Source organism: Pinus tabuliformis, chromosome 7, assembly GCF_031772625.1.
Source record: "Pinus tabuliformis cultivar Carrire ecotype Pingquan chromosome 7, CPIR1, whole genome shotgun sequence".
Taxonomy (NCBI): domain Eukaryota; kingdom Viridiplantae; phylum Streptophyta; class Pinopsida; order Pinales; family Pinaceae; genus Pinus; species Pinus tabuliformis.
The window spans coordinates 26,801,186-26,824,371 of record NC_142293.1 but is presented as its reverse complement, the minus strand read 5'-3'; the positions used below and the strand labels follow the sequence as shown (position 1 = coordinate 26,824,371).

The window sequence follows — 23,186 nt, the reverse complement described above, 5'->3', positions numbered from 1 at the left end:
ACCATGAACTGACTGAGGGTGTTGACAGCGTAACAAATGTCTGGCTTGGTATTGACTAGATACATCAGGGACCCTATAAGCTGCCTGTACAAGGTGGGATCAATGTCTTTATCTTTTGATGCATCAATCTTCTTCCAGTTGGTGATCATTGGAGTAGCCATAGGTCTACAGTCTTGCATCTTGAATCTCTTTAAGATCTCTGTAGCATATCTCCCTTGTCCAAAGGAAGATCTCACCCTTCTACTGCCAAACTTCCAACCGCAGGAAATAATGCATCTGTCCCAAATTCTTCACGTCGAATTCTGTGGCAAGGTTCTTCTTGCAACCTTTGATGACCCTGAATGATCCTGTCAGGAAAAGATCATCCACATATAACACTAAGATTAGAGGCTCATTCTCTACGACAAGATAGTAGAGATTAGGGTCTGCGTCACTCTTGACGAACCCCATCTTTTGCAAGTAGCCATCAATTCGACCGTACCATGCTCTAGGTGCCTGTTTAAGCCCATACAAGGCTTTCTTTAATCTGCATACATGAGATTTTTTCTCATGTGTCTCAAAACCCTCTGGCTGTTCAATGTATACTTCCTCTTCTATTACCCTGTTCAAGAATGTCGTCTTGACATCCATCTGGTGAATCTCCCACCCCATCTGTGTTGTAAGAGATATCACGGTTCTAATAGAAGTATACCTGGCTACTGGGGTGAAGGTTTCTTCGTAGTCTATCCCTTTCTTCTGAGCATACCCCTTAGCCACAAACCTGGCTTTGTATTTCTCCACACTGCCGTCTACAACATATTTGACCTTGTAAATCCATCTAGAACCTACACTAACTTGTCCTGAGGCCTAGGTACCACTTCCCAGACATCATTGACCATTATAGAACTGTATTCTTCCACTATAGCATCTACCCATACTTGATGCTGAACGACCTCCTGAAAACTAGAAGGTTCCCTAATCTGAGCTACTAAGGCCTAGTATCTGTCTGGCTGTCTTCACTCCCTTTTATTATTCCCGGGTGCACCAATGAAGTCCTCTGCATCCTGTAAAATATGTATGAGTTCTCGACTCGTTCTTCCACTGGTAGTGGGCACATCTATCAACTCTTCCTCTTCCTGAGATTCCTCTTGTTATGAAGCTTTGTCTTCAGGAGAATTTCTGGTACTAGTTTCTGTTGGTTGAAGTGGTTGGACCAACAGCTCGTCTTTCGACTGCTCCTCGGAAGACATTTCTCAGGATTTCCTGAAAGCTCTGTCCTCCTTGAACTTTATATCCCGCCGAACTACTACCTTCCTACTCCTTGGAAGATAGACTCTATATGCCTTAGCATTCTCGCTATATCCCACAAGATATCCTTTTTCAACAGTTTGATCTAATTTCTTTCTCTTTTCTTCAGGTATACGATAATACGCTAAACTCCCAAATATCCTGAAATCACTGACTTCCGGTGTCTTCCCAGTGAAAACCCTTTCCGGAGTGATTTTGCCCAAAGCCCTGTGTGGAGTCCTATTTTGGACATACACTGCCATGTTGCATGCTTCTGCCCACAGGTATTTGGGCATATCTTGATCATACAGCATTGCCCTAGTTGCTTCCACAATAGTCCTGTTTTTCCTTTCTGCCACCCGATTCGGCTCCGGATTGTAGGGAGTTGTCCACTCTTTTCTGATGCCTTCCTTAACGCAAAAATCAATGAAGTCCTTGTCAACATACTCTCCACCATTGTCTGAGCGCAACACTTTTATCTTTTTTTCTGTCAGATTCTCCACTAGAGCCTTGAACTCTTTGAATCGACCAAAAACCTCATCCTTGGTTTTCAGAAAGTAGATCCAAGTCTTCTTGGAATGGTCATCAATGAAGGTGACGAAGTATTCGGCACCACTAAGAGCTTTTGTGGACATCGGTCCGCAGATGTTTGAGTGTATCAATCCTAGCACACTCTTAGCCCTATTGTTACTTCTGGAAAACGCTACTTTGGCATACTTGCCCAGAGCGCACCCTTTGCATACATCATCTCGTTCGATACTTAGTTCTGGAACTCCTGATACTGTTTTCCTAAGAATTCTCAGAGCCCCATGGTGTAAGTGTCCCATCCTCCTGTGCCATAGTTCATTCAAATCTTTGTCTCCATTGCTGCCTATCAGTGCCATTGGTGATTCTAGCTGTAATCTGTACAGCCTGTTACTTCTGATTCCAATCTGGGCCTTCCTTTTCCAACTCGGGTGTTTGACATATACTTTCTCCTTAATGAAGAAAACGTCATAGCCCTTGTTTTGAAGTTGAGATACGGAGAGTAAGTTCATCCCCAATCCTGGCACATGCAACACATTGGTTGCTCGAAGCCGCTCTCTTGCTTCGGTTTGAAAGACTACAATACCTCTTCCTACTGGGGTACACTTTGCCTTATTTCCCATGGTGATCTAAAAATTCATTCTTTCTTCCTGATAATCTGAAAAACATTCTCGAATTCCTGTCATATGCCAGGAAGCTCCACTGTCTATATACCAAACCTCAGAGGAGGCAGAGCTTGCTAGGTAAGCGACTTCTTCTTCCAATTTGGAAGCTAACATAAAATAATCGTGATCCGTGTCACTTGTGCATTCTTCTAGAAATCTGCGCGAGTCCCTTTGAGTTGATTCCTTTGCATCATACTCTTGACCCATAGTTGATTTTCCTCTCCTGTTGCTGGATCTCTGCTTTGATACCATGTGAAAATTTCTAAATTGAAATTCTACTGCAACAACTGATTTAATTCACCTACTTATTCTTCACAATAAGTTATTTATGAAATCCCTTCAACAAATATTAAAATAAATTCTACTGCAGTTATCACACAATTACACAGAGAAAATACATGCACAAGAACCAATCACATCAACATAGTTGTTTTTGGACAATTGTCCCCGGAAAAACCCAATTCGGTAAAACCGGTGCAACAGATGAGGGTTTTATTAATCTTCAGCAACAGTTGCTTTTACAAGGAATGATTTTATAGAGAAACTGAAAGAAAACACCTAAGACTTTCCTTTTGAGACTTTCTGACACTTTGGAGACCCTTCTCCCACTCCTGCGTCACTTCTGCGTCACCTTTGCGTCACTCAGCATGGGTCTAAGTGGCTCTGTGTCCCTTTGCGTCAGCCTGCATGAAGGCTACGTCTCTCCTCTAGACTATGTCTCTCTTTGCGCTGTCTCTCACTGTCCCTATGTCACCTCCTCTTCAGACACTGCCTGCTGTTGATGCCCTCTGTTGAAGTTGCTAAGTTTACTTAGTTAGAAACCCTCCATGCACTTTATCCGATTTATTCCTACCTACTTGTTATTTACTTAACATGTTATTTACAATGTAAATACTGAAAATAAACACTAGTGCATGCTCAACATATAACAGATCACCAACTAGAAGAAATAGATACAAACACACCATATGACACCATTATTTTTGGACTAATGTCCCGGAAAAACCCAATGTGGGAAAACCGGCGCAACTATCTGAGGGTTTTCTTATTAAGCTATATTAGAGTACAATTTGGGTGCCGAAACTGGCCTACCCAAAAGAGAATTTCCTTGGCAGTAATACTTCTCAGTTCCTGACAAATCCCCTGGCTGAAACCCCGGATAATCCTTTCGGCAGCTACTCAGCACAAATCTGCCCCACAAACCCCAGCGTCAGCCCCTCTCTGGACTGCGTCAGTGCCTCTCTGCCTCACGCTGGCCCTGCGTCACCCTGGATGGGTCCGCGTCAGCCCTCTAGCCCTTTGCGTTAGCAACGTTGGCCTCTCTGAGGCTCTGCGTAGCTCTCGACTGCCTCTGCGTGGCCTTGCGTGATCCCTGGCTGGCTCTGCGTCACTCTCCTTGGCTACTACGCTGCTCTCCCGACACTATCTCTGCCTCTCGGTCTCTCTGTACTCAAATGCCCCTCAGCTGCATCTCCCGATCACTAATTCTATCTCTCTTAGCAAACCCCGCTCTAAAGAATAGAATGACTGATCACTCTGGTGTATCCTCCAAGTGACCCTCAAGCCTCCTCTTATACTTTTCCTGTTGACATATCAATGGCCGAGATTAAGTGCCTAATCAACGACTAAGATTAGATCTGGCTTGATCCATTTCTTTTGGACCATTCTAACACAGATTCATATTAATAAACATTAATATTTTATTTTCCCTAAGTTTAGACTTAGGGACTCCATTAAAAATATTAATTATTTTAATATCTCCTGATCTGTTTAGAATCCGCGCAAACCCTTTTTGGGTATTGGAGATCTCATGTACCCCAACCTCTCCACGAAATTTCGTGGCTAGAGCACATCCGATGCTACCCCAAATCAACACTCCCTCTTAGTGAGGACTGTGCTCTAGTAATACTCCTCACTGAGTATTACTCTGATCATCCGACATCGGTACCTGTGTTGATGCTTGGCCTTCCTGCCCAACATCCTCTGCACTGCTGCATCCTGTACTGCTGCCCATGGTCCTACCACTGCCACTGTTGCATCTGTACGACAATTCCCTCTACATCCGTGCTGCTGCTAGTCCTTTCTCCCATCACCGCTGCACTGCACCTCCTGTCATCATGTTGCATCGTGCTACCCACTACTGGACTGCAACTCAGTTACTGAGAAGTAAGTAACTGATCTCCCAATTGACCTCCCTGTTGGGCTAGAGACACCCACTGATGCTAAAGCTCCCTCTGCTGCTGACAAGTGCTCCCTCTCTGACCTCTGCGCTGTTGCAACAACTCCCTACATCTCGCACCGTTGCACACCTCTCTGTGCCATCCTGCACTGGTGCAACACTCCTGTGCCTCTCGCACTGCTGCAGCCTGCTAGCCTTGCGTTGTCTCAAGACTCTTGCACTGTAGCTCTCTCTGTCGCTCCATCTGCATCCATCTCTACCCGACTCAGCCAGTCCTGCTACTCCTCTTCGGGGCTCCCGTAGCAAGGTCTAATCCAAGAGGCTGGGTATCTCGAGGATCCTGCCCTTGCCTAACGACTGCTTGATGTCTCCCCACTTCCGCTCAAGTGGTGCGTGTGCACTCATGGCACAATCATCGTCTGTCAAAACTTCCTTCTTTGCCCGTGCTGGCGCTGCCTTAGTCTCGGAAGACTCTCCCTTACTCCTCTTCCTTGGACACTGGGTTGCATAATGACCCAACTCCCCATAGTGGAAGCACTTGACCTTGGAGAGATCTTTCTTCTTCTGCTTCTCTTGCTTTCCCTTAGATGCTAGGGCCACATCTTCCTCCTCCTGCTTGACTTTGATCCCCTTGCTGCTGCTTCCCGTCTTGCTTAGCCTTCTGATCTCTTCTTGGCGAAGAGTCGCCCACACTTCCTCCCAATGTGGAAGGGTCGCTCTGCCCAGTATACTCTCGACAAATACCTCCTAGTCTTCTGAGACTGCGTTCAGGGCTGTTCTTACCATCAATACCTGATCTGGCGTGGTCCCTATGGAAGTCAGCTGATCCTGGATCTCATTCAGTCGATCGAGGAAGGTGTCGATCGGTTCTCCCTTCTTCATCTGGTATGACTGCAACTAATTTTCTAGTAACAACCTTCTCTGCACAAAAGTATGCTGGTACAATTTCTTTAGGGCCTTCCACATCTCATTTTCCGTTTCCTTCTTGACAATGTGTGGTACTACATGGTCCTTGACCTCGTCAAGGATGATGCTCTTGGCCCTCGCCATTGCCTCCTCGCACTTGTTGTTATCAGCTGGGTCAACTGGGATCGCTATCGTCCTCAAGGCGAAGTGCTTGACACAATTCCTATCAAGTACGGATAAGATTCTGGCCTTCGATGCTTCGTCCAGTCTATCCTGGTCTCTTACTTTGTGTAGTGCCATGATGCTCCTCTACTTCCCTCCTAGAAGTTCTTTGTTCGACTCCTCTGAGTCTCTACTTCCCATCTGAAAGTTCTCTTCTGGACTCCCTTTGAGTCCTGATTTCCCTCCTGGAAATCCTTCTGCCGCTGTCGAGATGCCCCCTACTCTGATCGTCTTGTGCGACTGCACCACTGATCCGGGTTCCTCGGCTAGAAACCCTCAGTAGCAACTCCTCTGGCCTTACTCTGCCAGGTACTGTTCTGACTACAGTACCTCACCAGCTCCACTGTGCAATATTCTCGCAGCCTTCTAAACCCCAACACCCTGAAGGTGAGAGCTTCTAGGCTCTGCGCAATCCTGGCACCGCAACCCGGACTCCTCAGCCAACTGCGTCAACCCTCCCAGCTACTGCTTGGCTTTGCGTGAGGCTTCTCTTGCCTTCGTCTCTGCATTGCCTCTTCCTTGCTCACCCTTGATGATGCAGGCACTACGTCAACCTTCCTTGTTGCTGCTCTGCTAGAAACAACTTCTGTAACCTTGGGATAGTTGTTTTTTGCTGCTAATGCTCCGCTCCTCTGATGTCCTTTAGCCCTCTTGTGATCTGCAATCGCCCTCTGATACCATGTTGAAGTTTCTAAGTTTACGTAGTTAGAAACCCTCCATGCACTTTATTTGATTTATTTCTACCTACTTGTTATTTACTTAACAAGTTATTTACAATGTAAATACTGAAAATAAATACTAGTGCATGCTCAACATATTATAGATCAACAACTAAAAGAAACAGAAACAAACACACCATATGACACCATTATTTTTGGACTAATGTCCCCGGAAAAGCCCAATGTGGGAAAACTTGTGCAACTATCTGAGGGTTTTATTATTAAGCAATATCATAGTACAATCTGGGTGCCGAAATTGGCCTACCCAACAGAGAATTTCCTTGGCAGTAATACCTCTAAGTTCTTGACAAATCTCTTGGTTGAAACCCCGGATAATCCTTCCGGCAGCTACTTAGCACAAATCTGCCCCAAAAACCCCAGTGTCAACCCCTCTTTGGACTGCGTCAGTCCCTTTTTGCCTCACACTGGCCCTGCGTCACCCTGGATGGGTTTGCGTCAGCCCTGGGAGGCCCTGCGTCATCCCTCTGGCCCTTTGCGTCAGCAACACTGGCCTCTTTGAGGCTCTGTGCAGCTCCCGGCTGCCTCTGCGTGGCCCTGCTTGATCCTTGGTTGGCTCTGCGTCACTCTCCTTGGCTACTGCGCTGCTCTCCCGACATTATCTCTGCCTGTCTGTCTCTTTGTACTCAAATGCCCCTTAGCTGCATCTTCCGATCACTAATTCTCTCTCTCTTAGCAAACCTCTCTCTAGAGAATAGAATGACTGATCACTCTGGTGTATCCTCTAAGTGACCCTCAAGCCTCCTCTTATACTTTTCTTGTTGACATATCAATGACCGAGATTAAGTCCCTAATCAACGGCTAAGATTAGATCTGGCTTGATCCATGTCTTTTGGACCATTCTAACATAGTTTCATATTAATACACATTAATATTTTATTTTCCCTAAGTTTAGACTTAGGGACTCCATAAAAAATATTAATTATTTTAATATCTCCTGATCTGTTTAGAATCTGCCCAAACCCTTTTTGGGTATTGGAGATCTCATGTGCCCCAACCTCTCCACCAAATTTCATGGCTAGAGCACATTCGATGCTACCCCAAATCAACACCCTCCTCTTCTTCCACCCTGCAACTCTCCCTCCGAAATCGATCTCCTTCTTTTGAGAATCAATTTTCTTTGAGATACTGAGTATCAGCAGGTGTGTCTCCAAATGATCCTCAAGTCTTCTCTTATACTTTTCCTGTTGATGAATCAACGACTAAGATTAAGTCTCTAATCAACGGCTAAGTTTAAAACAGACTTGATCCTCGTCTCTTAGAAGCTTCTCACCCTTATCTTTATTAATACCCATTAATACTTTTATTTTCCGAAGTTTAGACCTAGGAACCCATTAAAAATATTAATTATTTTAATAACTCCTCATCCTGGTGGAATTTCTCAAAACGATTTCTAGGTCTTGGAGATCTCATGTGCCTTAGCCTCTCCTCCAAATTTCAAGGCTAGAGCACATCCGATGGCACCAAAAATCAACATTCGGTTGGAAACCACATTTGGGGTACAACAAAGTGTAGTCTATTTGGATACATCCGAACCTTGGATGACCGGATTGAGGTAAGGGCGCGTGTTACAAAATCTGGAGTTTAATGTGTCTTTTATTATAATGGGAAAGTGCCAGTAGATCGAGGGTGGAAGGCTTTAGCACCCTTAGAATTAAGCTCATGGTCCCGATTGTGGTGACATGGTGACATAAGTCAAGCCCTACTGCTAAGAAGAGCTTACGAATTTGACATTTGAGCGCAGGATTGTGCATTGTTATTTGTCATTCTTGTGGGGAGTAGAAGGCGCTAATAGTGCTATGTGCATTAAAAGTTGAAACGAACCGATTCACAATCATGATTTAAGGGGAATTTTAGAGAAGGTCCCACAATGAGATCAAAGAGAATGAGCAAGCGAGATCTATCCAAAATGGAATTTGACCACCATGCTTTTATGGAGAAAGGATACCCAGTCGGCATCAAGGAGTCTAGCCCAAACACACAATGGTTGTTAGGGTTAGAGAGAGCAACTTATACAATTTGATGGACAAACCTATTTATGTTAGTTTTTGTAGCATCAAATGTGTTCTAGCCACACAAAAATTGTGGAGGCTAGAATACATGAGATCTCCAAAACCTAGAAATCGTTTCTGGAAATTCTACCTAGAGATAGCTTAATTAGATTATTAGCTGATTTTTAAATATTTCCTATGTCTAAACTTAGGGAATATGGTTAATTAATCAGAATTAATCAAGTCAAGGCATGAATGATCTAGAAACTCACACGGGTTCACTTCAAGTTAATCCTAGCCATCGATTAAGATTTAATCTTCGTCGTTGGAGACCCAACAGCGGATTATAAGAAGAAGTCGATGGGCACTTGGAGAAGACACTTGAGCAGTTTGATTTCATGAGCAAATTGATTTTCAGCGTAGCAGCAGTCAGTTGCCAGAGAGAGAGCTAGTGAGATCGAAGTAGTGAGAGAGGGGCAGAGATAGTGAAGCCGGAGGAAGGTTTCCAGATCCGGTGAATGCATTTGTAGAGAGGCCAGAGAACCACAGAGAGGCTGACGTTGGGGTAGCACAGTAGCCTCTAGAGGCAAAGTTGATTTGCTGGGAGAGATTGACGTTTTCAGTTCCATATGTCGGGAAGGAGTGCCGGAGAAGCGTCTTTCGGGTTAGCAGAAGGCAGAACGACTTCATCAGAGTCCAGTGCGGGGCTAGATGTCTAGTCAGCTATGCAGAGCAGCGTAGAGGCTCAGGGGCCAAAATTCTAAACGCAAGTTGTGCCGGGAGATTGCCTGTGGGGTGAGGAAAATTCCTCTCTAGATCTTTGCTAGTATTTTCTCTACAGGATTGCCAGTATTCAACATCTAGATTGTACTTAGATTGTTTCACTGCTGCTAAATAATAAAACCCTCAATTGCTGCACCGGTTTTCCCAAGTTGGGTTTTTCTGGGGACTTTTGTCCAAAAAGTAACTATGTTATTTTATGTGTGTGTGCTAGCATTTATTCCAGCGTTTATTCTTCTGCAGTTTTCTTTGTGTAGGTTGCAGTGTGAGTTATTCAATATTTGCTTTAGGAAACAATAAATAAAATGTTAGATTTAATTAACAATTAGGAGAATAATTTCCAATTGTTGCAATAGGATTCTGGTTTTTCGAATTTTCACATGGTATCAGAGCGCAGTTGATCAGCCGAAGAGCTCAGTAGTGAAGACAAAAGGAGTTTCGTTGTTCAGTGTGGGCAACAGATCGAAACCCCAGAGGGTATCGCAGTCACTTTGCCAAGAGGCTGAGTTACTAGAGGAGATTTGATTTTTCTGAGTGGGGCAGAAAAATTCGATCTCTCTAGATCGAGTGATTCCAGAGGCAGAGGGAGCAACTTAGTATTTTCGCAGAGCAGATCTCTAGATGGAAGCAGTTGTTTTGCAACATTTTTCTAGAGTAGAGCTATCGTTGGGTGGAAGGAAGAAGAGAAAACACATGGAAAATTTTCTTCGGGGAACTTCTAGTCTCAAGAAGTTCGTTTTTCCTTGTAGATCAACAGTGGTTGTGAGCAGAGTTTCTCACTCTAGAAGGGAGTGCAAATAGCTGAGCAATAACTGAGCAGAAGGGAAGAGGAGATTTTCGACATTTGTTGAGATGGCCACTGCTGGGCTTCTTAATCAGGACAGGATGGATGGAGCTTCCAACTATGTCATCTGGAAGACAAGGATGTCCTTCCCTCTAGATGAATATGGCCTGAAGCCTTATATTGATGCAGTGGTAGAAGTACCCCAGGATGCAGATCAACCGAAGGAGTACAAAAAGGAGATGGTGTGGGCAAAGAGGCTGATCCTAGATGGAGTTAGGGATCATGTTGTATCACATATAGCGGCCAAGGGAATGACCAAAGAGATGTAGGATACCCTCTCCACGCTATACCATGGAACTTACGAGCAACGAAAGATGTACGTAGAGGAGAAGCTGAGGCTCATCCGTATGCAGAAGGGGGAAGGCATAGACTATTTCCTCATCGGGATTCAGGAGGTCCGAGACCAGTTGTTAGCCGTTGGGGCAACACCTCAACCCACAGAGCTAGTGCGATTGGCACTAAACAGTGTCTCCGAGGAGTAGTAGGTATTCGTCCAAATTATTTTGGGTAGAGATACCTTGCCATGGTGGGACAGGACGTGGGTCGATTTGCAGCAGGAGGAGTTGAGACGAGCTCTATTGAAGAGCTCTATCAGTGGTAGCAGCAGATCAAAGCAAGTGAAAGAGGAGGAGAATGTGGCCCTCGTATCAAAAGGTCCCAGTCAGGGACAGGGGGAGCAGAGAAAGAAGAAGAAGGACCTGTCGAAGGTCAAGTGCTTTAGATGTGGTGAGTTCAGTCACTACAGTATCCAATGTCCTCTAAGGAAGAAGGACAAGGAGGAGAAGCAGGGTTCAGGCTGCAGCTCATGCAGAGATCAATAGGCTGTCCTCCAGGCTGGAGGAAGACTTCGCTATGTTTGCTGACATACCTCCAGGAGTGAGGTGGGGAGATTTGGTGCTGTAGCCCCAAAGTGCTACAGATGTGCATCCTTGAGGAGTCGACCTCTTGGGTCAATACCTTGGTATGGGGGCCCACAGTATTTAGTAGTAGGATGGATCAGTGATGGTTGATGCAGTCAGATGCCAAAGTGACAGTTGCAGAGACTAGTAGCAATCAGATGTTGGGGAGTGCAGTGTAAAGTTGGTAGCAGTGCAATTGGCACAGTGCAGAGTCGGCAACAACGCAGATTCTTTAGTGACAGTGTAGATACTAGCAACAGTCAGAGACTCGGGTGACAAATGCATTATACTGATCACCATTGATTCAGTATTTAGGATGCTTCTCAGTTGAAGGTAGTTGCAGCAACAACAGATGAGAGGGATTTGCAGTGTAGATGCACTGTTGGCAGTAGTTCAGCAGGGTCAGCAACAACACAGTTGCAACATATATCAGATTTGCGTAGTGGTTGACGGGTAGTATGGCCAGATATCAACAATGTGACAGGAGATGATGCAGAGACAGGGTGCTACTACAGGGTGGCAGTAGAGCACTAAAACACATTCCTCGCTAAGAGGGCGTGTTAGTTTTTGTAGCATTGGATGTATTCTAGCCACGAAATTTTGTGGAGAGGCTAGAATACATGAGTTCTCCAAAACCCAAAAATCGTTTTTGGAAATTCTGCCTAGAGATGGCTTAATTAGATTATTAGCCGATTTTCAAATATTTCCTAAGTCTAAACTTAGGGAATATGGTTAATTAATCAGAATTAATTAATTCAAGGTGTGAATGATCTAGAAACTCACACGGATCGACTTCAAGTTAATCCTAGCCATCGATTAAGATTTAATCTTGGCCACTCGAGTCCCAAAAGAGGATTATAAGAAGAAGTCGATGGGCACTTGGAGAAGATACTTGAGCAATTCGATTTCATAAGCATATCGATTTCCAAAGTAGTAGCAGTTAGTTGTCGAAGAGAGAGCTAGTGAGATCGAAGCAGTGAGAGAGGGGCAGAGACAGTGAAGCCGGAGGAAGGTTTCCAGATCCAGTGAGTGCATTTGTAGAGAGGCAAGAGAGCCACAGAGAGGCTGATGTTGGGGCAACGCAGTAGCCTCTAGAGGCAAAGTCGATTTGCTGGGAGAGATTGACGTTTTCAGTTCCAGAGGTCGGGAAGGAGTCCTAGAGTGCCGGAGAAGCGTCTTTCTGGTCAGCAGAAGGCAGAATGACTTCATCAGAGTCTAGTGCGAGGCTAGATGTCCAGCCAACTATGCAGAGCAACGCAGAGGCTCAGAGGGCCGAAATTCTGAAGGCAAGTTGTGCCGAGAGATTACCTGTGGGGTGAGGAAAATTGCTCTCCAGATTTTTGCTAGTATTCTCTGCAGGATTACCAGTATTCGACATCCAGATTGTACTCAGATTATTTCACTGCTGCTTAATAATAAAACCCTTAGCTGCTGCACTGGTTTTCCCAAGTCGAGTTTTTCCAGGGACTTTTGTCTAAAAATAACTATGTTATTTTAGGTGTGTGTGCTAGCATTTCTTCCAACGTTTATTCTTCCGCAGTTTTATTTGTGTAGGTTGCAGTGTGAGTTATTCAGTATTTGCTGTAGGAAACAATAAATAAATTGTTAAATTTAATTAACAATTGGGAGAATAATTTTCAGTTGTTGCAATAGGATTCCAGTTTTTTGAATTTTCACAATTTAGGCATTAGTAGATGATAACGACGACTTGTGTGAGTTGTCGCAAAATAGAATGGGACATTTGCACAAGAGGGTGTTGTTGATCCTGAGGGAGATTGTCATTGGTCTCTTAGATTTCAACATTGAGAAACAGGGCATGTGTAGAGGGTGTGCACTTGGCAAGAATGCCAAGGCTGCTTTTCACTTAGATGCATGTGGGCCAATGTTAGTGGCATCAACACAGGGAGCAAAATACTATGAAACATTTATTAATGACTATTCCAGGAAAACCTGGATATTCTTCATGAAGACCAAGGATAATGTCTTCATTCAATTTCGAGAGTTCAAGGCCCAGGTAGAGAACTAGATAGGAAAGAAGATCAAGGTCTTGAGGTAAGATAATGGGGGAGAGTACACCTCTAATGACTTCAAGGATTTCTACGAGGAGGCATGGATCAAGAGGGAGATCACAGTCTTATACAACCTTTAGTAGAATGGGTTTGTAGAAAGAAAGAATCGGTCCATAATCAATTTTGTTAATGCTATGCTACATGACCAGGAGTTGCCTATGTTTCTTTGGGCAGAGTTGTGTAACACTGCAGTTTATGTGCAGAATAGGAGTCGTCAGAGAATATTGGAGAAGACTCCTAAGGAGGCGTTCATAAGGGTGAAGCTAGAGATAGGACACTTGAGAATATTTGGTTGTCTGGTATACATCAGTATTCCTATGGAGAAGATGATGAAGTTGGAGCCTTCAAGACAGAAGGGCATATTTATTCGGTATAGTGAGACCTCAAAAGCTTATAGGATCTTCATACCAACGCAGAGGAAGATAAAACACTTGAGGATCTTTTGTTGTCCCGTATACATTGATATTCTTATGGAGAATTTGATGAAGTTGGAGCCTTATGATAGAAGGGCATATTTATCGGGTATAGTGAGACCTCAGAAGCTTACAGGATCTTCATACCAATGCAGAGGAAGACAATTGTGAGTAGATATGTTAAGTTCAAGGAAAACTTATCATCTAGGAAGTCTCATGAGTTGCCACCAGTAGTGACAGAGGATGAGGAGCAGGACGCTTTGAAGGTGGAGCAACATGCATATCTTTCTAGTTTAGGGAATCAACCTTCAAGTGGGGAGGTGTCAGTAGCTCCTTCCAGTTTTGTCAGGAGACCCAAGTGGTTTGAGCAGACATTGAGGGATGCTCAGGAGCATGTGGAGGCTCCTAGGAGCACATTTAGGGAGAGCAGGCCTTCGAAGAAGTTTCCAAACTACATGGCATTGATGAGTAGCATCATTGAAGAGGCAACAAACTAGGAGGTTTGGAGGAAAGCCATGGTGAAGGATGATGCATGGGACATTGTGCTAGGATTGGAGGGATAGTCAGCTCCAGGTGGCTCTTTATGAAGTACCTTTATTGCTAAGAGGGAGTGTTGATGAGAGTAGCTCGAGTAGACATTTCCACATAAGCCTAAGTGTCCATTCATGTGGAAGTTGCCTAATTGGCTCTTAACCTTAGCAATTACTTTAATAATGAAAGTAATTGACTTTTATAGGTTAAAGTGAGTTAATCTAACGGAATGCAAAGGTTATTTGCATTAGTGAATTAGATGAATCTCAACCGTTAATCTCGAGTGCTGTTGAGATCTAATCTCAACAGTTAATCACTTTGGAGATTAGGGTTGTGGATTCAGTCAATAACTCAAATTTATAAAAGGAAGGCTAAGCCAAGGGAGAAGACATGTCTTTTGAGCACAAGGCACAGTGAAATAATGAGATTTCAGTGATTGGGTGAAGAGGGACTCTCATCCAAATGTGTTGGGTTCGAGGAAGAGTGCAAGGGGCAGCAAAGAAACGATCTATATTAGCCAGAAGATCGGAGGACAGAACAGGGGTTTGATCAGCTGGATCAATTTTAAGTTCTTGTTGTATCAATATTGTTCCTCAAAGGGAGCCTTTGTATGATGTTGATTCTAATTTAATGAAACAGCAGATTTGAAGGGCAGAAAATCTTTGTATGCATGTGTATGAGATTATTTTTTGTATGTGTTAAAATCCCAATTTGTGTCATTTATTCAGTAGATCTGCATAATAATTAAATGTTACTGCAAGGAATCTTCTAAGTAGTAACTGGCTTGCAAAGTAGTAACTGGCCATGTTGCTGGAGTTAAAAAATTAACAGGAAGTCACAAGCATCTATTTAGGAACCAGACAACAATTGCAAGTAGTGATTGTCTATTGACCATTTGATCTAGGGAAAATAGATTCCTTGAAACAGTTTTTAATTTTCTTGGAATGAAGGTTGTAATAGTTGAATTAGATTATCTTTTCAAATACACTAAAAAATGTTAAATAAAGGGTCTACGAAGCATGTTTGTAAACTATAGTTTATTTACAGGATTGATCTCACTCGACCTAGTAAGTTTGAAAGTAATGAATTTTTATTGTATTTGATTAGGATCCAGAGAACAATTGCAAGAAATGATTTTATATGTTTTTTTAATTAAGGTTTCTTTAAGCCTTTATTAATTGGGCTTATGTATATGCTTGAATACCAAAAAGGGTGCTAGGTCCAAAACTCAAAATCAGAGATATCTTATTCCAAAACATCCCCCATAATAGTCACAGTCATAGTTGTAAAAAAAGAAAACAAAACACAGGGCATATGCCCTAGCAATAAACACTATTCTATGACCCAGCCAGCTGCAGTAGAAGGCTGGTAATTGTCGTTTGGGGCTTCCCATCCAGAGTCATCAGCAGATGAGTGTCAATAAGTACCATGAGGTCCCACCCAGCAGTAGGCGGCTTTGGGGGCTTGGGCCCCAGTGATTGTATATTGACCATGTGATCGAGGGGGAATAGAGCTCCCAATTGTGTGTTTTAGTTTCTTGTATTGAAGATTGTAATAGTTGATCATTAGTTTGGAATAATTACATATTAGAATAGATTGTGTATGGTCAGCAATGCAGCAGGTGACAGCTACAAGCCCTCACGCTAAACATAAAAAAATAGAAGTCATCTTGGTAAAGATCACGAAAACTATGTTAAGGCTTCAACTAACCTATATTCATAGACAATCTGTTGTCTTCCATGATGGAAACAAGACAGTCAGCACCTTATGCACAAGGAATCAGTCCACAAGGCCGAAGTATATCAGATTTGTCTTTGGACAGTCCCTTATATTCCACCTAGTAGAGCTTTCAGCTTTAGGACCTGTACTTTATGGAGTAATTCTTCTATCCTATATATCTTGCACCTGAGGATCTCACATCCTTCCTTTATGTGTTGAGGTATTGCAAGTTGCAATTGAAAAATACAGCTTTTATTTGTTAAATTAGAAATGTGATGCTCAAAATTTTATTTTTATTAAGAAATAAGAGGTCATTAAAAGTAATATTTGATAGAACAGTGGAATGATAATTTTCATTTTGTAATTTGGTAAGATAAATTTAGTTTTATGTTATTTAATTTCTACTCCCTTCTGTTTTGTGTTTATGTTACTCAGCAACTATGACCAAGATCATCAAGGAGATGTTACCTGCACATGTTCGTGTAACCAGAGATGCTCAGGATCTTCTAGTTGAATGCTGTGTAGGTAAGTTGTGAACTTGGTGAGAAGATATTTGTATTCAGTTTACCTTTTAAGATAGAAAATTGTGACCTCTTGCAAATAGCACAGATGGTAAAGCAGAAGTTAGAATGGAACATTATATCTTTCGCTAACTTCTAGTTGTCCATTTGTCCTTGTTAAACTCAAATTATAGTTTTTCTATCTGATATCGGTTAGTCCCTGAACATATTAAATGACATTTTCCATGATGGATGACTCTGAGTTTCCTTATATCCCAATGAATGTGTAGTTAAACAGTCAGCCAGAGCTGATTTAGAGCAACTGAAAGTAAGTTTGATGTAAATGGAAGCAGTGCATCTTTTATAGAAATTTTTCCATGATAAGCTTAGTGTATCGAATCTAGTGTGCTGTTCTCAGCAGTGTTGGACTTCAAAATGATAAATATTTTATCCTGCTTAACTGCTTATAACCAAGGGTTGTGTCAGTCTATATTCATGTTTTTATTTCCTTTGATTGCTTCCTTTATGAAGGACTGGTCATAATAGACTAGATCTTTGCTTCTATGTTAACAATTTGCTCTCATGTGGCATGATGCTTTCAAACATTCTCATTAGAACCAAGCATTTGTAGGTTTCTCTATTGCTGAGTATACTTTATGTTATACGGACCTATTGTTTTTTGATAAATCAATGTAGAATCTTTTAGGCAGTGAATGAATATCTTCAGAAGCTAGGCATGTCAGGTATTTTATTAATCTGATGTTGATAATGTTTATTTGATCCGCCACTCCAGGATTCTTTTAATAAAGTCTTGTGACTTAAGGGGTTCAACAACAATCAGGAGACTAATGGAATAGGTTATGAAATCATTGTTCTAGTATTTTTGCAATTTCTGTTGGAAATAGTGAGAGTGGGGGTGAATCAGTATTTTGTAAACTTCAACAATTTAAGTATCAAAACAATTAACCAATAACATCACATCAATTGAACACAAGATATATACATGTACAATATTATATATTACAAGACAAGCTACAACTGGAAGGGCTACAACCCAATATTTACCAGCTTCCACTGGAAGGAGGCAACAACTTCTTGAAGGAAGCTACAACTTCCTTGCCTAGCACCACCCTGCTATCCTTATAGAATAAAAGATAAAATAAAACTTTTTGGGCTCCCGTATCAGGGACAATGACCCAATTACAACAACATCCAAATTCTACAAAGATAACTTCATACTTAGAATATCAAAATCCTTACTTGTCTTCAACAACTTGCTCCAAGACTTCAAGGGTCTATTATCAAGAGGTCTGCTTCAGGTACAAGTTTAAGATCTGCTCCAAAAGATACAAATCAGAACGTCCAAGATCTGCCAAGTCAAAGTACAACTTCTGCCTCAGGACTTTACAAGCATTAAAGTCTGCTAGCAAAACTGCATCAGATTTAGGTCTACTACAAAGACATTAAAGTCTGCTCCAGAACAAATTTTAGGGTCTGCTCCCAAAAGATTAGGTCTGCTCCTTGATGATCCTCAACTTCAACCTTTAACTCAGCCTTAGGAACTCTTAGAAACTGTCCTCAAGTCTTGCCACAGAATAATCAAATGAAACCTCAGATCAAGCTACAAAGAGGTCTCAAACAGTCTGCCTCAGGGGCTGAATAGGAACCTCAGTGCTGGCCGAAGTAGGGCTTCAGATAAGGCCAAAAATCTCCTCAGACAGAGGGCCGCAGACAGCCTCAGACACAGGTCGAGTGTTACCTCATAGAGAAGAGCCGCAGAAGGCCTTAGACAGGCCAAGAATCACCTAAGAAGGAAGCACGAGTTTAAGTTCAGAAAGATGCCCTAAGACAGGGCGGAAATCTGTCATTAAGCAAGGCTGAATTAAGCCTCTGTCAAACCAAATTCGTAGACAGTATTCAAACCACAACCAAACTCCAAGCTTCAGGTGTCTTGAGCCTTCTTCAAATGTATCTTCTAAGTTTAGAACTTGGACTGTTCTTTCTTTGTTTCTGCCCCAGATAATTCACAAATCTTCTTCGTCAATTGCTCATGAGTTGGGTGAATTTATAGTGATTAAAGAGACATATAATGGGGCTGACTTGACCCATGAAGAGACACTTGTGAAAATTCCTTGAACTGCAACAACTGATTATTATTCTCCTAAATTTATAGTTTATTTGTCTTCTGTAATTATTATTACAACAAATAGCGAATAAACCACACTCCAATTCTTCACCAATTAAAATACGTCGTCGAAATAAAAACAAGAACTGAGAAATAGACGCACACACACAGTAAAATTGACAATGTTATTTTGGACTAAACGTCTCTAGAAAAACCCCCAAGGGAAAACTGGTGCAGCAAATGAGGGTTTATTTTATTATGCAGCAATTTGAGAAAATTATTACAACTAGTTGCCGACTAGCAAACCTCTGGAAATCAACACAAAATATACTAGAGATCCAAGATCTCCTCTACAAATCAACTCGGCTTGCTCTGGCCTGCTCGCACCCCACACTGACAACTTGCACTGCTGCCTAAAATGCGCAGTGCTGGCTCTGAGAGTAATTCGCGCTGCCCCAAAATTGACTTTGAATGAGCTGTCCTGCCTCCCTCCGCCTTTGGAAAGAATTCACGTTGCCTTCTGGAACTAGATCTGGTCTCCGATAATTGAACAAACCCTCTTCCAACGACTCGCATTTGGGTTTCTGGCCATTCGCACTAGTTGTAATAGACCCTCTCTGCAAATAACTCGACCTCCCTTATCCTGTCTCTCTGATACTAGAAAATCACTGGGAGACTCTTCAGAATCCTACTCTCAAATTTTTTGCTGCTTCTTCTCTTTGATGCTCTTCCCTCTGGCTCGAATTGTGCCCTCACTAAAAACTACGAATTGGATAGCTTGATCGGTGTTGCTCACAAGTGATCACACTGATGCTCTCTCCAAGCCCTTCGACCTAATCTTATAAGCTCTCGTTGGGTTCTCAACGACCATGGTTTAATCTCCATCGATGGCTAAGATCAAATTGACTTCATTAATAAAAGTCTTTAGAGCAATCTCCAACATCCTTAATTAATTAACTTTAATTTACCACTTTTCCTAAGTTAGACTTAGGAAATATTTTAGTTATGAAAAATTAATTTATTTAGAGTGTTTCCCCAACTTATCTCGCGAAACTTTTTTTGGGTTGTGGAGATCTAGAGTTCATTAGCCTCTTAGCATCATTTGAGACTAAACATTTGTTGGATGCTACCATATACATAAAAAACTAGCACTCCCTCTTAGCGAGGAAGGTGTTCTCCACTATACCCTTATGTTCTCGGAAATAGACGAATTTGGCTCTCCCTAGAGCCTTTGTGAGCATATCAACCACCTGCTGGTTTGTGGAAACATGCTATAGCCGAACTGCTCCACCCTGCACACAATCCTTGATGAAGTGGTATTGTATGACTATCTGTTTCGACCTATCATGAAAAACTGGATTCTCAAAGAGCTTGATGGAACTCTGATTACCATAGTAGATACTAGTCGCCTCCATGCTTTGACCGAACAAGCTCACTAGCAGCTTCCAAAGCCAAATAACTTCACATGTAACCATGTTACTAGTTGCCATGTACTCTGCTTTTGCAGAGCTCAGTGCTATGAAATGTTGTTTCTTGTTGCACTAAGCCACAACCCTTGATCCAACACTGAAACAACACCTTGATGTAATTTTCCAATCAACTGAACTGCTTGCCCAGTCTGCATCCGTATAACCACATAACCTGACACCATCACCTCAAGTATACCTCAACCCATACTCGATTGTGCTGCACAAATACTCAGTATATCAAGTGCACTCTCTTAGGTCCCACCATAAATTGACTGAGAGTGTTGACCGTGAAGCAGATGTATGGCCTGGTGTTGACTAGATATGTGAGTGAATTGATGAGTTGCCTATACAAGGTTGGATCAATATCCTCGTCCTTTGATGCATTGATCTTCCTCCAATTAGTAATCTTAGGCGTGGACATAGGCCTAAAATCTTATATCCTGAACTTATTCAAAATTTCTATACTATATCTCCCTTGATCAAGGAAGATCTCCTCGTCCCTCTACCATTCCTCCAGGCCTAGGAAGTAATGCATCAGTCCCAAATCCTTCCTGTGAAACTCCGCTGCCAGGTTCCTCTTGTAGTTCTCTATGAGCCCTGATGACCCTGTCAGAAATAGGTCATCCACATACAACACTAGGATGCTCATCCTCTACCATTCAGACATTAAAGGTTGGGATTTGCATCACTCTTGACAAATCCCATCTGTTGCAAGTCGCTGTCAATCCTACCATACCATGCCTTGGGAGCCTGTTTGAACCTGTACAGTGCTCTCTTCAGTTCGCACACGTGTGTGCCCCTCTCATGAGTCTCAAAGCCCTCTGGCTATTTGATGTATACCTCCTCTTCTATCACCTCATTCAAGAAAGTTGTCTTGACGTCCATCTGGTGAATCTGCCCATCCCATATTTGCTGCTAAAGATATTATTGACCGAATGGAAGTATATTTGGCAACTGGAGCGAAGGTCTCCTCATAATCTATGCTGTTGGAATTTCTAAGTCTAACTGTTAGAAACCCTTCATGTACTTTTCTGATTTATTTCTGCCTACTTGTTCTGATTAATTAACAAGTTATTTACCATGTAAATACTGAAAATAAATACAAGTACATGCTCAACACATTACAGATCATCAACTGAAGGAAACAAAACAAGCACACAAGTGACACCGTTGTTTTTGGACCAATGTCCCCGGAAAAGCCCAATGCGGGAAAACCAGTGCAATTATTTAAGGGTTTTATTATGCAGTTTCTGAATACAATCTAGGTGCCAAAACCGGCTCACCCAACAAAGAATAATCTCGGCAGTAGTACCTCTCTACTCGGAAGTAGATATTCCGACTGAAACCCTGGATAAACACTCCGATAGCTCCCAGCTCCAATTTGCCCCATGAAAACCCCAACGTCAACCTCTAGGGACTGCGCTAGCCCTTTCTAGCCCAACGTCTGCCCAACATCACCCTAGCTCGCCCTGTGTCAACCTATGGAGGCATTGCGTTAGCCCTTAGAGCCTCTGTGTCACCCACGGTGGCTCTCTGAGGCTCTGTGTGAGCGCTGGCTTGCTTTGCGTGAGCCCTGGCTGGCTCTGCGTGAACCTCTGGTTGGCTCTACATCCCTCTCTCCCGGCTTCTGCGCTGACCCTCCTAGTATTATCTCTACCTCTTTGCTTCTGTATTCACTGCCCCTCAGCCGCAACTCTGATCACTCTTTCGACTTCCTCAACAAACCTTGCCCCAGAAAATCGAAATCTTGATCAACTCGGTGTGTTCTCCAAGTGACCCTCAAGCCTCCTCTTATACTTTTCTCGTTGACAATTCAATGGCCGAGATTAAGTCCCTAATCAACGGCTAAGATTAGATCTGGCTTGATCCATGACTTTTGGACCATTCTAGCTCAGTTTATATTAATTCACATTAATATTTTATTTTTCTTCATTAAAAATATTAATTATTTTAATATCTCCCAAACTGGTTGGATTCTACCCAAACCATTTCTGGGTATTGAAGATCTCAGTGCTTTAGCTTCTCCACCCATTTTCGTGGCTAGAGCATATCCAATGCTACCCCAAATCAACACTCCCTCTTAGCGAGGATTGTGCTCTAGTAATACTCCTCACTGAGCATCACCCTGATCATCCGGTATCAGTCCTTGTGCTGATGCTAGGCGTGCTGCCTAACATCCTCTGCATTGCTGCATTATGTACTGCTACCCATGGCCGTGCTATTGCCACTGTTGCATCTGTACGGCAGCTCCCTGCATCCGTGCTGCTACCCATGTCTCTGCTACTGCCATTGCTGCATCTGCACTGCAATCCCTCTCATCATGTTGCATCGTGCTGCCCATAGCACTGCCACTGCTAACTGCTGCATTGCAACTCAGATACTGAGAAGTAAGTAACTGATCTCCCAACTCTGACATCTCTGTTAGGCTAGAGACACCCTCGATGCTGAAACTCCCTTTGTCGCTGACAAGTGCTCCCTCTCTAATCTCTGCGCTGCTGCAACAACTCTATGCATCTCGCACTGCTGCCTCACGCTGTCCTGGGAATCCTGCACTGTAGCTCCCTCTGACGCTCCATCTGCATTCGTCTCTACTGACATCCACTAGTACTACTACTCCTCTTCGGGGCTCCCGTAGTAAGGTATAATCCAAGAGGCTAGGTACCTTGAGGATCTTGTCCCTCATCGCCTGTAGTCCGTTTGACTACAGCTTGATGTCTCCCCATTTCCTCTTAAGTGGCGTGTGAGCACTCATGGCACAGTGATCATCTGTCTCCACTTCCTTCTCTGCCCTTGTTGGCGCAACCTTGGTCTTGGAAGCCTTTCCTTTGCTTTTCTTCCTCGGACATTGGCTCGCATAGTGACCCTGTTCCCCATAGTTGAAGCATTTGACCTTGGAGAGGTCCTTCTTCTTCCGTTTCTCCTGCTTTACCTCAGATGCTAGGGCAACATCCTCCTCTTCCTCCTTCTTGATTCTGATCCCCTTGCCGCTGCTTCCCGCCTTGCTTAGCCTTTTGATCTCTTCTTGGCGAAGAGCCACCCACATTTCCTCCCAATCTGGAAGGGTTGCCTTGCCCAGTATGCTCTGGACAAACACCTCCCAGTCTTCAAAGACCGCGTTCAGGGTTTTTCTCACCATCAATTCTTGATCCGACGTGGCCCCTATGGAAGTTAGCTAATCCCGGATCTCCTTCAATCGATCAAGGAAGATGTTGATCTGTTCTCCCTACTACATTTGGTATGACTGCAACTGATTTTCTAGTAGCATCCTTCTTTGCACAAAAGTGTGCTGGTACAATTTCTCTAGGGCCTTCCACATCTCATTTGCCGTGTCCTTTTCGGAAATATG

At 43.0% G+C, this 23,186-nt stretch overlaps 1 protein-coding gene across 1 annotated transcript in view; it reads left to right on the top strand.

Annotated features, from left to right (window-relative positions):
• The window catches only part of LOC149244942 (protein Dr1 homolog), a 134,174-nt gene that overhangs the window by 22,407 nt on the left and 88,581 nt on the right, over positions 1-23,186 (top strand). The window contains exon 3 of the mRNA XM_089457627.1: positions 16,182-16,271. Coding sequence (XP_089313753.1) covers positions 16,182-16,271 — 90 coding nt within the window. The remainder of the gene's footprint in view (positions 1-16,181; positions 16,272-23,186) is intronic.